This window comes from Moschus berezovskii, chromosome 12 (assembly GCF_049115385.1).
Source record: "Moschus berezovskii isolate FMDL1 chromosome 12, NW_MosBer_1.0, whole genome shotgun sequence".
NCBI classification, from domain to species: domain Eukaryota; kingdom Metazoa; phylum Chordata; class Mammalia; order Artiodactyla; family Moschidae; genus Moschus; species Moschus berezovskii.
The window spans coordinates 88,645,229-88,661,846 of NC_142471.1; the positions used below are offsets into that span (position 1 = coordinate 88,645,229).

The window sequence follows — 16,618 nt, forward strand, 5'->3', positions numbered from 1 at the left end:
ACTGGAAAAGACTGATGCTGGGAAAGGTTGGGGGCGGGAGGAGAAGGGGACGATGGAGAATGAGATGGCTGGATGGCATCACCGACTCTGTGGACATGAGTTTGAGTGTACTCCGGGAGTTGGTGATGGACAGGGAGGCCTGGCGTGCTGTGATTCATGGGGTCGCGGAGAGTCGGACACAACTGAGCGACTGAACTGAACTGAACTGAACTGAACCCATGTTGATAGAGCACTTTGACTGCTCTAAAACATTCTGTTAGATCAACATGCTGTACGACAAGCTATGCACTCCTTTGTTGGTCAGTAGCTGGATTCTTCATTTTCTTCCCCACTTCAGGTGTCACAGCATTCTTTGCGTGTCTATACTTGTGTGTATGAGCTCCAGTGGAACTGCTGAACCTTAGGGCGTGTATGTTTTACAACGGTGATCACACCAGCTTGTCCGTGTAGAGTAGAGGAGACTGTTCCTCTCCACCCACTGCAACAGCTTGTTTAAAAAAAAAAAAAATCTAGTTCATGAACCCTGTAACATAATAAGAAAGACTTTATTCAGGAAGGGACTACTGCATTGGGGTTTTGCAGTGGGGGTGCGAGACGAGGCTCTGCTCCAAATGCAACAAGGAAAAGTGGGTGTCTGTAACCAAGAAGCGGGGCGAGTGTCGGTGGCTTGAAAATTATAACGAGGGAACAGCAGAAGTAAGGGGGATAAGAAATAGCCCACGCTCTTCAGGATCTTGCCACAGGTGGACCAAAATGATGGGATGCCAAGGATGAGGGGTTTTCATTAACGTGACCCAGCAGGATTCTTATTAAAACTGGACAGAGTGCAGCTTGAACTCAGCCCAAGGTTGGGGCCTCATCGCAAAGAGGAGCTTGATTCGTTTGGTAAAGGAGAGTCTTGACAAACTTCCCTAGCACTTCAGGGTCAAGTCGGGGGCAGAGGAGAAGCTAGAGGAGGAGACTGAGGAGCGCCGGGGCAGGAGCGGATGGGGGGAGAAGGAAGACAGCAGAGTGTCCTGGGAGTCAGAGAGATGGGACGCCTGGAGGGTGGAGGGGTGCACAGCTGAACTGGGTCAGCTGCGGTGACTCTATTGAATTTTGAAAAGCATGAGGATGCTTGACCTTGTAGGGAAGAGATCCTGGTGATGGGGCAGCGGGCTAGGGGGGGTGGCAAGCCACGTTGGGGTGGGCTGAGGAATGTCCCAAACCCTAGGGGCAACAATGTGGTCAGAAGTAAAAACGTTCACTGTTCATGGGGAGACGGGCCTCCAGTAAACAGTTCAGTTAGATTGGTGCGGTAGTTCTTACAGGTCTGGTCCAGACCCCTGGGTCAGCTGCTCGCCACTGTCTTTTTCTTCTTATTCTGGTGTGTTTGGGATCTGCAGCCCCCGCTACAGACTAGGCCGATGCAAAGGTTCTTCTTAAGTGGGAAATAACGAATCTAAAAGTCATTTTCACAAACAATCTGCTCAAAATAAAGGCCGAGGACCTGAATAGACATTTCTCCAAAGAAGACATACAGGTGGCCAATTCGTAGTTGTTCAGTGGCTCAGTCGTGTCTGACTCTTAGCAATCCCATGGACTGTAGCATGGCAGGCTTCCCTATCCTTCACTGTCTTCTGCAGTTTGCTCACATTCATGTCCACTGAGTCAGTGACGCCATCCAACCATCTCATCCTCTGTCACCCACTTCTCCTCCTGCCTTCAATCTTTCCAAGGATCAAGATCTTTTCCAGTGAGTTGGCTCTTTGCATCAGGTGGCCAAGGTATTGGAGCTTCAGCTGCCACATGAAAAAATGTTCAACGTCGCTGATTATTGGAGAAATGCAAATCAAAACTACAATGAGATATCACCTCATACCAGCCAGAGTGGCTATCATCAAAGTATCCACAAACAAGAAATGTTGGAGAAGGTGTGGAGAGAAGGGAACCCTCTTGCACTGTTGGTAGAAATGTAAATTGGTCCAGAGAACAGTATGGAGTTTCCTTAAAAAAACTAAAAATAGAGCTACCATATGACCCTGCAATCCCACTCCTAGGCATATATCCAGAGAAAAACATGATCCAAAAAGATACAAGTACCCCAGTGTTCATTGCAGCACTATCTACAATAGCCAAGACATGGAAGCGACCTAAATGGCCATCAACAGAAGAATAAAGATGTGGTACATATATGCAGTGGAATATTACTCAGCCAGTAAAAAAATATAATGCCATTTGTAGCTCATGGATTGGACCTAGAGATTGCCATACGAAGAAGGAGAAATACTGTATGACGCCCCTTATATGTGGAATCTAAAAAGTAATGATACGAATGAACTTAGAAACAGACTTACAGACATTGAGAGCCAGTTTATGGTTCCCAGGGGAGAAGGGCTAGTTCGCAAGTTTGGGGCGGACCTGTACACACTGCTGTATTTTAAATGGATAGTTAGCAAGGACCTACTGTATAGCACGTGGAACTCTACTCAGATATGTGGCAGCCTGGATGAGACGGGGGTTGGGGAGGTGAATGGATACATGTATATGGATGGCTGAGTCCCTTTACTATTCACCTGAAACTGGCACAGCGTTGTTTGTTGATTGGCTGTACCCCAATACACAATAAAAAAAGTTTATAAATATTCAGTTCAGTTCAGTCGTGCCCGACTCTGCGACCCCATGAATCACAGCACGCCAGGCCTCCCTGTCCATCACCAACTCCCGGAGTTCACTCAAACTCATATCCATCGAGTTGGTGATGCCATCCAACTATCTCATTCTCTGTTGTCCCCTTCTCCCGCCCCCAATCCCTCCCAGCATCAGAGTCTTTTCCAGTGAGTCAGCTCTTCACGTGAGGTAGCCAAAGTATTGGAGCGTCAGTTTCAGCATCAGTCCTTCCAATGAACACCCAGGACTGATCTCCTTTAGAATGGACTGGTTGGATCTCCTTGCAGTCCAGGGGACTCTCAAGAGTCTTCTCCAACACCACAGTTCAAAAGCATCAATTCTTCGGCGATCAACTTCCTTCACAGTCCAACTCTCACACTTAAAACATTTCACTGTACATGAGCTAAAGGTCTTTCTATCTTGATTAGAGATAGCCCTTTAAATAGTGGGCTTCCCTTGTAGCTCAGCTGATAAAGTATCCGCTTGCAGTGTGGGAGACCTGGGTTCGATCCCTGGATTGGGAAGATCCCCTGGAGAAGGGAAAGGCTATCCGCTCCAGTATTCTGGCCTGGAGAATTCCATGGACTATGCAGTCCAGGGGTCACAGAGAGTCAGACACAACTGAGTGACTTTCAGTTCATTTCACTTCCATTGTATATAATCCCAGGGCTACAGGTCATGGGGCATCTATTATTCATCCTAAGGTAGATTGCTGGGACAATCTTCTGAAACAAGCATAGAGCATCTTTTTCAATAACTTGTTTAAACTTTACAGGTATGTAGCGTGACAACAAGGAACTGTCTGGGCAGTGGATCTTAGAGCTCAGTTAACAGAATCAGAATCAGGCACCATACCTGCCTCCTGAGAAATCTGTATGAAGGTCAAGAAGCAACAGTTAGAACCAGACATGGAACAATGGACTGGTTCTGAATTGGGAAAGGAGCACATCAAGGCTGTATATTGTCACCCTGCTTATTTAACTTATATGCAGAGTACATCATGTGAAATGCCGGGCTGGATGAAACACAGGCTGAATCAAGATTGCCAGGAGAAATATAACCTCAGATACACAGATGACAACACCCTTATGGCAGAAAGCGAAGAAGAACTAAAGAGCCTCTTGATGAAAGTGAAAGAGGAGAGTGAAAAAGTTGGTTTAAAACTCAACATTCAAAAAACTAAGATCATGGCATCTGGTCCCATCACTTCATGGCAAATAGATGGGGAAACAGTGGAAACAGTCAGAGACTTTATTTTCTTGAGCTCCAAAATCACTGCAGATGGTGACTGCAGTCATGAAATTAAAAGACACTTGTTACATGGAAGAAAAGCTATGACCAACCTAGACAGCATATTAAAAAGCAGAGACATTACTTTGCCAACCAAGGTCTCTCTAGTCAAAGCTATGGTTTTTCCAGTAGTCATGTATGGATGTGAGAGTTGGACTATAAAGAAAGCTGACTGCCGAAGAATTGACACTTTGAACTGTGGTGTTGGAGAAGACTCTTGAGAGTCCCTTGGACTGCAAGAAGATCCAGCCAGTCCATCCTAAAGGAAATCAGTTCTCAAGATTCATTGGAAGGACTGATGTTGAAGCTGAAACTCCAATACTTTGGCCACCTGATGCAAAGAACTGAGTCACTGGAAAAGACCCTGATTCTGGAAAACATCGAAGGCAGGAGGAGACAGGGACGACAGAGGTTGAGATGGTTGGATGGCATTACCAGCTGGATGGACATGAGTTTGAGCAAGCTCTGGGAATTGGTGATGGATGGGTAAGCCTGGTGTGCTGCAGGCCATGTGGTCCCAAAAAGTCAGACATAACTGAGCAACTGAACTCAGAATCAGAACTGGATATCCATTGAAACATCTCTATCTGGAATTACCCTTGTTTTAATCAAATATAACCAAATTAAGGTTAAACTTGTTTGTGAAATGAATCTGGTTAATGGATTATAGTTATTCCTTTAAATTGGCTGTGCCAGAACTTTCCATAAGGAGTCTCAGGGCCAGGAAAACCATACCAAGGGCTTGTCATATATTTTTGCACTATGGGTTTAGGTGAAGTCCTTGCTTTTTGAGATCCCCAAAATACTGTGAGATTTTTGCACCTGTTAAGATGTGGCCTTCCTAATTTCCCTGATAAATCTGCTGGGAACGTAAGCGTTTTCAATCTCTGGAGGGATCAGGTGGAGAGAAGAAAATGTTTCAAGTCTGCTAACAAATATATAATTTACCAAATTGCTGTCAGTCATAATTAGCTTAAGGGGAAAGGTTTTCCTCATATCTGGGAAAGTAAGATTAAAAGCCAATAATATTTCACAAAACTGAAAAATTATAACCATATTCATCAGTGTATTCAAGTCAACTAATTTCTTTTTAACAACTTTATGAAATCAGTTTCCATTAGACTTTTTGTATATCTTACCTAGTTCAACAGTTTGATTTAAAAGTTATTAAAAACCTGCAGTTGTCAAAAAATCCTTTCTTTGAATCTTCTTGAAGATTAAGCAGTTTTATGATGCACCATTTTAAGGGCAAGTCAGTGCAGCTTGCAGCTGCAACGCAGAGCCCAGCCCCACGTTGGGTGCCAAAACCTGTTACCGAATTCAGGTTAGGCTACTTGCTACTCAAAGGCAATAATCAAGAGGCAAATGTCAGAAAAAAGAGAGATGCTTTAATCAGAAAAGCTGGAAATCTGGGGGAAAGGTGGGTTCATGTCCTGAGACTACCTCCAAAGATTCTGCTCAGCCCTACAGTTTTTAAAGAGGGGAAAAAAGGGGGAAGAATATCAGTGAATCCCTGAGGCAGAAGGTTGGATTCTGCCTCCTCCTCCATTGTATGCAGACTGGCTGATTCTCTTCAGGTGTTATCTTGGGGTTAAAGAACTAGTCTTTCATTCTTGGAAAAGAAGCAGCAGGGTAGGCAACTATGGTGCGCATTCAGGAGAGTGTAAGTCAGGAGTGACGTTAAATTGCTCAGTGCTCTCATTTCTTTAGGTAGGTTCTCTGAAGGGAAGAAGACAGAAATGGGGAAACAGGAAAGGGGCAGAAGAGCTGCTTTCACAGGTCTGTAGTGTCAAAATCGAGTTGAACAGAAGGACCCTCAGTTGGCGCTGGAAAGTTGCTCATTGGTGTGGGGAAGCCCCTCAGATGTTGAAATTGGTCTCAGAATCCTTACAAATGAATCACACAACCACACTGAGATGGGGTGAAGAAAGAACTTTCAGAAGCAATCTTTTGACTGCGTACATGGGGCTAAAGACAGAACTGGACTCAAGCACTCTGATTAATTTGATTCTCACGGTGTAGTGTGTTCTGAAATGATTTCATGTATGTGCTAGGTTTGAGGAAGCAAATTCATCCTAGATCATGAGCCCATAGCCAGGTTTCTCATTGTCAGAAGTTAAAACAAGAAAAACTAGCTGCAATGAACTCTTGTGAAGTCTGGTGCTTAATGGAATAAAAAAAAAAAAAAGATTCTTGCACATGTGCAGTGAGGAGAGCCAGGAAGGCACAGGTGGAGGGAACCACTGTCTACTAGGGTGCAAGGTCTTGTTATATCGATCGTGTCCTTGGAAAAGACCTCTCCTCTGTCTTCCTTTTTACCTTTCAGAAGTGTGAAAGCTTCTTAACTGAAACACTTGAAGGATGTTTCCAACAGCACTTTGTTAGCTAGAACGTAGCAGAGAAGGGCTGTGATTCACTCAATGAGTTAAACAAGTTTCACCAGAACACTCAGCAGTTGGGCCTTCTTAAGCTTTTCCGTGCTCTTTGTGGAAGGTAGACAGCAATGTAGTTGTGTTTATAGACCTTTTCTCAAAATGTTTTAAAATGCTTAAAATATATAGGATCACCAAGGAAATCAGCCACCATAAAAGTGGTACGTAGACCTTACATTGCAATACAAGAATATGTGCTTCTTAAGTAAGACCTGACAGAAGTCTGGATAACAACTGTAATTTTGAAGTGGTGATGAGCCCCCAACAATATTTCAATTGATGTAAAGGTATCTGATTTATTTTGGTGACAGTCACAGATAATAACTACTGTAACTTGTTGCCAACATTCATGATCAAAGAATGCTGATTTCTTTGATTAGCATTACCTAATCAAATATTAGCATAATCTGTAATATTCCAGTTAGAGGTTAGTGAAATAAAATATAGTTTTCCCCCTATCTATGTTCGTGGGCTTTGTTGTTCTGCCTATAGGAGCCTGCAGACCCCAGATTTGATCATTAGAACTTCTGAGTGCAGCAGAACTCTGGGCGGTTGAGTAGGAAACAGATCAGACTCAAGCTTCGAAAAGTATTTGGCAAGGCATAAATAACCATTATTCCATTCAGCTAGCAATTGCTGCTCTGTACAAAAAAATGTGATGATGTGGTGCAATGGGTTATAACCGTGGAAAATCATTTTGATGGAGTGGGCACCAAATTGCAGAGGCTGAGGTCAACACTGAAGGGCAGGGGGCAGTTGAAAATCATCGTGGAAACCTTGGGCTGAGCTGTTAAAGGCAAGGCAAGGAGACATCTCCTTTATTAAGAACTGCTGTATTAAAAGGAAATCTTTTTTTTTTTCCTGCCCCAAAGGAGAGGTGTTATCTTTAATGCTTTGGTTTATAATGGATTCCATTCACTTAGCATATACAGCCACTATTTTATGACGAGTATCTTCAGCAATCTCCTATACTTGTACACCACTTTTTTAAAGTGCGTTTGCCCCTGTAATCTTGTGTCTAAAGTAACTGCTATGGGTTGGACAGTCATATACTTTATCAATAGCAATATTGAGGCTGAGGGGGTCACAACTGTGTCAGCGGGGAAAACGGTGCGGGAAGACCCTCTGGCATCTTGAGTTTCTCAGTGCTGGACTTTCTGCTGAAGATCAGCTTTGGTAGAAAGGTGATGTCCAGCAAGTTCTGTAGTGGGTTTAGTGAAGCTAACCTCCCCTAGAAATAAGAAACGTGGGCAGTGTAGTACAGCTTTTGACACGTAATACGCAAGATTCCAGAGCATTTTGTGGAGGACGTGACTGGGCCCATTCTTTCATTCATTTGAATATACATTGAGGGCCCCTCCGGCCACTGACCAGGAGGGCGCCCACACTCGCCTCCACCCCCCGTTCCTCCACTCTTCCCTCCTGTGCCTGCTGCTGTCAATCACTGTCTCCTGCTGCTGCTTAGCAACACTCCCCTGCCCCACCCCCCAGAGGTCAGGTCAGGCGGGGGGGCCCCTTCATATTTGCATTTCTCACTTCAGTCTTTCTTGTCCTGTGTTTTCATTCTTGTCGTCTGTTTCAACAGGAAGAAAGCGGTGCCTTCCCCCTGCCTTTTATCTAGTCCCAAGTTTTCATGTCTCAGCTCTGCCTTTTAATGAGAACAAAAAAAAGGTCCTTGCAACTTTGCCCTGAATTATCTGTCTCCTAATTCTCAAAATCAGCTAGAAAAATTGAGATGGACACATTTTTTTTTTACCTGACTGGCCAGTATTTCTTTTCCCCAGGAGAACCCAGAGCAGACCGCATGTACTGTTAGGCACAGAACTGCAAAGACTAACCCGTATGTAGGTGAGATTAACAGCGATGTCAGACGTGGTGACTCTTGTTTCTTTTTTCCTCTTTTTATCAATAAGCTTTTCAGTGAACGCTCAAAGCTATTAAGAAAATATATTGCAATAGTGAAGTGAAGCTGCTCAGTCGTGTGCGACTCTTTGCGATCCCATGGACTGTAGTCTACCAGGCTTCTCTGTCCATGGGATTTTCCAGGCAAGAGTACTGGAGTGGGTTGCCATTTCCTTCTCCAGGGGATCTTCCTGACCCAGGGATCAAACCCAGGTCTCCTGCATTGTAGGCAGACTCTTAACCCTCTGAGCCACCAGGGAAACCCATATTGCAATGTATATATATAATACTACATATGCTTTTTTTTTCAGGCCAGGCTTTATTGGGGCTCCTGCTGCAGGGTGGGGGTGTATGAGAAAAAACCAACAGGTTCCCTTGCTTGCTCTGCACCCCAAGGAAGGCTGAGTTTGTTCCTTATATGGGAGAGGGTAGGGAGGCCTGGTGTGCTGTGATTCATGGGGTCGCGGAGAGTCAGACATGACTGAGCGACTGAACTGAACTGAACTGAACTGAGGGATGTATCCAGGGGTCAGGTAGGAGGGGTGGCTTGCTTAGGTGGTCTGCCCACCCCTCAGGTGGTATTGTATGCTGGGGCATGCTTTTGCTCCAGGCTTTTCAGATGTGGCAGTTGGGTTTTTTGGTATCTTTGCCTCTTCTGCCCAGAATCTGCCCTGACTGCTCATGCAGGCATGCAGTTAGTTTTCATCCCATATAGTTTTTTTGTATTTTATTGCTGGAGGAAAGGTTGTTCAGGTATAAACTTTGCAGCAGTGCAGCAAAGGGTCCCAGACCCCAGACCTGTCTCATTCCCCACCGAGAGACTCTACATTGTAGTTCTTAAGATGCTGAAGGTCTCTTCTGAAACTTCTTCCTGCTGGACAGGGCCGCAGACCCTAGCGTACCCTAGAGGTGTAGAAGTCCCTCGCTGACTGTTCCAAGGACCTTAGGGACCTAGGCCACTCTCCACTGGAATGGGCTGAGTTCCTTGAGCCATCATGAGCCTTACGTCAAGCTGTTGGAGCCAAAAGGACACAAACTTAACCAAAAGGTTAAAAAAGCAAGGTATGTAGAGGAGAACAGGAGCCATTGAAGGACCTAGAAAGAGAAGGAACCTGGTTGACTTTGGTCTTCCTGAATGTTGATAAGGGAGGCAATGTCACCTTGGCTTGTTCAGTTGAAGCCTCTCTGCCTGGGCTTGTGCAGTTCAGTTCAGTTGCTCAGTCGTGTCCGACTCTTTGCGACACCATGGACTGCCAGGCCTCCCTGTCCATCACCAACTCCTGGAGCTTATTCAAACTCCTGTGCATCAGGTTGGTGATGCCATCCAAGCATCTCATCCCCTGTCATCCCCTTCTCCTCCCACATTCAATCTTTCCCAGCATCAGGGTCTTTTCCAGTAAGTCAGCTCTTCGCATGAGGTAGCCAAAGTATTGGAGTTCCAGCTTCAGCATCAGTCCTTCCAATGAATATTCAGGACTGATTTCCTTTAGGATGGACTGGTTGGATCTCCTTGCAGTCCAAGGGACTCTGGAGAGTCTTCTCCAACACCACAGTTCAAAAGCATCAGTTCTTTCACGTTTAGCTTTCTTTACAGTCCAACTCTCACATCCATACACGACTACTGGAAAAACCATAGCTTTGACTAGATGGATCTTTGTTGGCAAAGTAATGTCTCTGCTTTTTAATATGCTGTCTAGGTTGGTCATAGCTTTTCTTCCAAGGAGCAAGTGTCTTTTAATTTCATGACTGCAGTCACCATCTGCAGTGATTTTGGAGCCCAAGAAAATCAAGTCTCTGACTGTTTCCACTGTTTCCCCATCTATTGACATGAAGTGATGGGACCAGATGCCATGATCTTAGTTTTCTGAATATTGAGTTTTAAGCCAGCTTTTCACTCTCCTTTTTCACTTTCATCAAGAGGCACTTTAGTTCTTCACTTTCTGGCATAAGGGTGGTGTCATCTGCATATCTGAAGTTATTGATATTTCTCCCGGCAATCTTGTTAGCAGCCTATGCTTCATCCAGCCCGGCATTTCACATGATGTACTCTGCATATAAGTTATATAAGCAGGGTGACATTATGCAACCTAGGCTTGTATTTCCTTAATATTAACTTCTGTTCTGACACATTGGTCCAAGTGCAGCAGGAAGTAGTTGTTCTGCCAGAAGATTATCAAGGGTCAGACAGTTGTCAAGAACCATATCAGCCAAGGGAATAGAGTGTTTCCAAGTCACCATAAGGCTTCAAATAGGAGCCAACCCATCATTTTACTTAGCTGTCTGATAGTGCCTGTCTTTTGAACAGGTATCTCAGAGCTTCTTCTGGCTCACAAGTATACTATTTTCTATTGTGACCTCCAGGGTTTCTGAGGGTAAAAGCTTTAGTCTGGACAAGTGTACCCAACTAGATATCCCCTGCAGTTTGACAGCAATCAGTTCAGTTCAGTCTGTCAGTCGTGTCCAACTCTTTGTGACCCCATGAATCGCAGCACACCAGACCTCCCTGTCCATCACCAACTCCCAGAGTTCACCCAAACTCATATGCATTGAGTCGGTGATGCCATCCATCCATCTCATTCTTTGTTGTCCCCTTCTCCTCCTGCCCCCAATCCCTCCCAGCATTAGAGTCTTTTCCAATAAGTCAGCTCTTCGCATGAGGTGGCCAAAGTATTGGAGTTTCAGCTTTAGCATCAGTCCTTCCAATGAACACCCAGGATTGATCTCCTTTAGGATGGACTGGTTGGATCTCCTTGCAGTCCAAGGGGCTCTCAAGAGTCTTCTCCAACACCACAGTTCAAAAGCATCAATTCTTCGGCGATCAGCTTTCTTCACAGTCCAACTCTCACATCCATACATGACCATGGGAAAAACCTTAGCCTTGACTAGACGTTTGTTGGCAAAGTAATGTCTCTGCTTTTTAATATACTATCAAGGCTGGTCATAACTTTCCTTCCAAGGAGTAAGCGTCTTTTAATTTCATGGCTGCAATCAGCATCCGCAGTGATTTTGGAGCCCCCCAAAAATAAAGTCTGACACTGTTTCCACTGTTTTTCCATCTATTTCCCAGCAATAGGGGTGGTTAAATATACTCCAAAGGGGCCCTTCCATTTTGACAATAGGTGGTCTTGGAGAGACCCCTCTCTTCAGGTTTTAAGAAGAATTTGGTCCCCCAGGTTTTTTTTTTTTTTTTTTTTTTTTGTGAATGTGCTACTCCTTCCTCTGTATTTTTAATGGGGCTGGCTCTGCCTTGTGGGCATGGTCAGACTGCCTAATTTGCTTTTTTTTTTCTGAACTTTACATTTGCTTTTTAATTTTGCAAAGCTTGACTTGTTCTCTTGCCTGTTCCACGAACCTGTCTTGTCCTGACAGTGCCCTCAGCTTCTCAGAAGCTGGCGAGCTCTGCCCCTGTGTGCTCACAGGCATTTGGCAGGTCCTCAGTACATTCTGTTGATTTTTGTTGACCAAAAGGAAAATTTCTTTTAGCAACTTCACTGAGGTATAATTTACATAGCAATATAGTTCAAGCTGTGTAATTATAGTGTGGTTGAATGGCCTCAGTGACTCATTGATGAGTCTGAGCAAGCTCCGGGAGACGGTGAAGGACAGGGAAGCCTGGTGTGCTGCCGTCCATGGGGTCGCAAAGAGTCGGACACGACAGAGTGACTGAACAGCAACATCATTCATGCTTTTTAAGAGTATAATGCAATAGTTTTCAGTAAATACACAGAGATGTGCAGCCGTCATCAGAGCCTGATTCTGGAACATTTCCATCAGCCCAAAAAGATCGCCATGCCCTTTGGCAGGCACTCTTCATTCTTACCCTGAACCACAGGCAGCCACTGTTCCACTTTGTGTCTGCATGGATTTGCCTGTGGTAGAAATTTCGTAAAGAGACTTATGTAAGTATATTTTCTTCTGAGCTAGCTTTGTTTACCTGACATGTTTTGTTTGTCTATGTTCAGGAAAAAACTAATCCCTCATTTGTTTTCCCTGTACTAAAATTCTACAGAAAAAAAATTGGGAAGGCATAAACAAGCATTTTTTTCCCAAAAATAATTCATCTTCATATAATTTCTTCATGCATGCAATTTACACTTATCCATTTCTTTAACTTCCTATCTTTTAATACCCCTACAGCCAACGCCCGATTCCCTGCACCCCAAGCCACGGTTGTCTGAGCTCCTTCTGGCCCTCTTTCCCTCCATCTGCCTAGCATTTTCTGGGCTCTTCCCAGGTGGAGGTGATACTAGGTATCCTATGTACTCTCTTTGTTTTTTCACTTTTTTTTTTAATTGGAGGGTAATTACTTTATAATATTTTGTTGGCCTCTGCCATACAGCAACATGAATCAGCCACAGGTATAAATATGCCCCCTCCCTCCTGAACCCCTCGCCCACCTCCCACCCCATCGCACCCCTCTAGGTTGTCACAGAGCCCTGGGTTGAGCTTCCTGTGTCACACGGCAAATTCCCACTTGCTATTTATTTTACTTATGGTAATGTATCTGTTTCCATGCTCTTCTCTCAATTCATCCCACCCTCTAACACACGCATTTGGAGTGCTGAAAGACGGCACTGATGAGCCTACTTGCAGGAGAGCAGTGGAGACGCAGACATAGAGAACAGACTTATAACGAGCATCTGAAGTCAGGTGGTGTCTCTCTCTCTTCTTTTCATTGAAATCGGACGGTCTCTCTGTGTTTCTGGTCAACGACAAACGCATTGCTGACCCAAAGCTGAAGAATTTGAGACCCTGTGACGGGGACACGCTAATGTCAGGAGGAGCTAGCCGTGCAGTTTCACTGAGTTGCAGCCCTGACTACTTCTCTTCGACCACCACTGCTGCGTTCTTAGGGATCAGAGGAGAGTTGGTCATTACCATTTGTTGAGCTTCTACTATACAGTGGGTACCATGCTAGACCCTTGATGTGGATTGCTTCCACAAGGTTATTATCCTTATTTTCCAAAGGTTGTTATCCTAATCTTTACAAGGAAGGAAACTAAGATTGAGACATTTTAACAGAGAGGTTAAAAACCACCTGCCGAAGATCCGCCTGCAATGCAGAAGACCCCAGTTCGATTCCTGGGTCGGGAAGATCCTCTGGAGAAGGGATGGGCTACCCACTCCAGTATCCTTGGGCTTCCCTTGTGGCTCAGCTGCCAAAGAATCTGCCCGCAACACAGGAGACCTGAGTTCGGTCCTTGGGTTGGGAAGATCCCCTGGAGAAGGGAAAGGCAACCCACTCCAGTATTCTGTCCTGGAGAATTCCATGGACTGTATAGTCCATGGGGTCACAAAGAGTTGGACATGACTGAGCGACTTTCACTTTTCACTTCAAGATCACATGGTAAGCAGCCAGACTGAAGCTAATTCTTTCGGACTCTGGAGCCCGTTTTCTTAACCTGTATGTTCTCGTACTAATTAATGAGAAGCTGAAGGAAAAAAAAAAACACTGGGCACAGAAACCCAAAAAGCATAGCTCCTTGCAGCCAGGCAGGGCAGCTGGGACACTCAGCTCCCTCAGCTGTCCCTGGGCCCTCGCACATCCCTGCCCCAGGAGAGAATTCTCTTCATGGTAGTCAGTCAGTACTGTTAAGTCTGGTTTTCCTAGCCGAGAAGTTACAGAAATGTGTCATTTGAAGAATGCGTTCCACCTGGAACATTCTGTTTCCTCGAAGGTAAGAAGTAATTATGTGGGGAGACATTCCTTTAGAACAGCTCCTTCCCGGATAACCCAGCTTGGGGGTTTTTGGTCACAGGATGGTGAATCTTAACGTGCCAGGCCAATCTCCCTTATTTCGCTGAAAGCAGTTATAAAGGGTGGGTGTGTAAAGTTAACTGCCAAAGCAGCTGACGTTTCCTCCTCTGGACTTGCTTTCGTGCCCTCGTGCGGGTGCATATGTTCCCTACTCAATGGCGACTGTTCCCACAGCTACAAAGACACTTCCCAAGTTGCCTGTCTTCCTGGAAAACTCCTCATGCCCTAAATTATTCTCAGTCAGAAGCTGAGCTCAAAGTGACAAGCAACGGACTGCCTCTTGCCCCTCTGCAAACATTTACTGATGAGGAGATGATGATAAAGAGCACAGGTGAGTGAACCCGGTTCACCACAGTTCTCCTCGGGTCACCATGTGGCCTTTGGTATGAGATCACACGGCCTGTGATGGGACGGGGGAGGTGTTCGATTAAGTTTGTCATTAATTTTAAGTCCTCCTTTTTTTAAAATTAATACATGCCAGATTTCTAAAATAAAGACTTATTAGTATTTTTTTTCCCCTACAGTTAAAAAATTTGCCCAGGAACAAGTTGCTCCTTTTGTTTCAAAAATGGATGAAGATTCAAAAATGGAAAAATCCATAATACAAGGATTATTTCAACAAGGGGTATATAATTAATGATTATTCTAATTTCAAACTTTCATAAATACCTTCCAGCGTTAAAATATATGCTGCATACTTTTAAATTTAGGAATGGTACCGACTCTGTGGACATGGGTTTGAGTGAACTCTGGGAGTTGGTGATGGACAGGGAGGCCTGGTGCGCTGTGATTCATGGGATCGCGGAGAGTCGGACACGACTGAGTGACTGAACTGAACTGAACTGAACTGAGTGATGGCATAGTTTCCTAGTCAGAATTATGTGACTTCTCTTTCAGATTGAGAGCCTAGTTAAAAAAATTTTTTTAATTGAATTAACTTTTGAAATTAGAAATACCGGTGCTTTTTAAGTAAAAGGTTAGAAGCAAGAGTGATTTCTTCAGACCAGTGGTATTCAACTGAGGGCTATTTTCGTTCCCCAGAGAACAGCTGGCAGTGTCTGAAGACGTGGTGGCCACAGCTAGGTGTGCTACTGACGTCTAGTGAGACGCAGGCTGAACACCGCAGAGGGCACAGGATGGCCTGCTGATACAGAATCATCCAGCTTAGCAACGCCAAGGCTACGAAACCTTGCTTTAGTAAAGCTGCACACCAGAGCATCTGCCTGAATCTCTGTGTGTGTAGGAAACCTAAAAGCAAGAGGTTCGTATCTGAAATCCATCAGATTCAACCCGGGCAACCAGTTTCCAACTTTTTAATTGGAAACGTATGGTGCTTTAATAGAAGCACAGTATATAAAATAGATAAAAATAGAAATGTTCTGATTGTGAGTATAGGGAGAGGTTATCAGCATGGGAACCCCCACGGAGAACATTTCAGAATCACCGGACTCTTCATCTCTCCCTTCTGTATAGGTGGGAAGATTTTATTTTTGGAATACTAAGGCTATCCCTGGTAGCTCAGCTGGTAAAGAATCTGCCTGCAGTGTGGGAGGCCTGGGTTTGATCCCTGGGTTGGGAAGATTCCCTGGAGGAAGGCATGGCCACCCACTCCAGTATTCTTGCCTGCAGAGTCCCCATAGAGCCTGCTGGGCTACTGTCCATGGGGTCACCAAGAGTTGGACATGACTGAGCGACTAAGCACACACATGCAAGGCTACCCCAGGTGGTGCTAGGCGTAAAGAACCTGCCCGCCCATGCCAGAGATGTAAGAGACGCAGGTTGGATCCCTGGGTTGGGAAGATCCCCCCGAGGAGGGCATGGCAACCCACTCCAGTATCCTTGCCTAGAGAATCCCATGGACAGAGGAGCCTGGTGGGCTACAGTCCATGGGATCACACAGAGTCGGACACTTAGCAACTTAGCACACAAGGCTATCCCAGAACTAATAGTCCCTATTAGTTCAGAGCCATTGGCTTAAATCTTAACCAGTTATCCTGTTTGAAAATTAGCCTTTTCCAGTAATTGTTTTATTTCTCACTGTTCAAATAATACTAGTTGTTTGTTTTTTTTTTTAATACCATATAGTAGTAGTTTTTCAACTTTCTTTTAGCAGTGAAACTGTTGGGAAAATAGAATCTTATATGAAATCACAGTGGTTCAGAAAGCATCCATTTTTCAGCCAGGTCCATTTACAGAACCTCAAGGCTTTTCTGAGAGGTCTTGGGGTCCCACAGTTTGAGCTTCACTCTCGCGAGGGGGTAGTTCTTGCAGGCAGGGTCATTTGCAGCAGCCGGTTGCCTGCCACATCACAGTCACTCCTGCCTGCTTGTCACACACCCCTTGGGGGGTCTGCTTCATTTCACATCTTGCATCAGCTATTCTCAGCCTCATGTGACTCCTAATTTCTGACCTCTACAGAGGTCACCTGCCAAGATAACTGACAAATATGTCCATCGGTGACCTTTTTAGAGGAGCAGTGTCTCTGACAGCTGTTAAAGATGTGATAGTCTGATATTCTCACGCCTCCGTCAGCCTTCAGGCACCTCCCAGTCCTGAATTCTTCCTCATAGAACCTCATTGCTGGTTT

General features: G+C 44.9%; 1 protein-coding gene across 3 annotated transcripts in view; it reads left to right on the forward strand.

Annotated features, from left to right (window-relative positions):
• The window catches only part of ACADSB (acyl-CoA dehydrogenase short/branched chain), a 45,256-nt gene that overhangs the window by 14,212 nt on the left and 14,426 nt on the right, over window positions 1-16,618 (forward strand). Inside the window, exons 2-3 of one of the 3 annotated variants that reach the window (XM_088842404.1) lie at window positions 14,214-14,362; window positions 14,556-14,656. The exons of 1 other annotated variant lie outside the window; for it this stretch is intronic. In XM_088842404.1, the coding sequence (XP_088698530.1) occupies window positions 14,214-14,362; window positions 14,556-14,656 (250 nt within the window). Of the gene's footprint in view, window positions 1-14,205; window positions 14,363-14,555; window positions 14,657-16,618 lie in introns of all 3 variants that reach the window. One more of the 3 variants, XM_055424454.2, reaches the window with a different exon arrangement.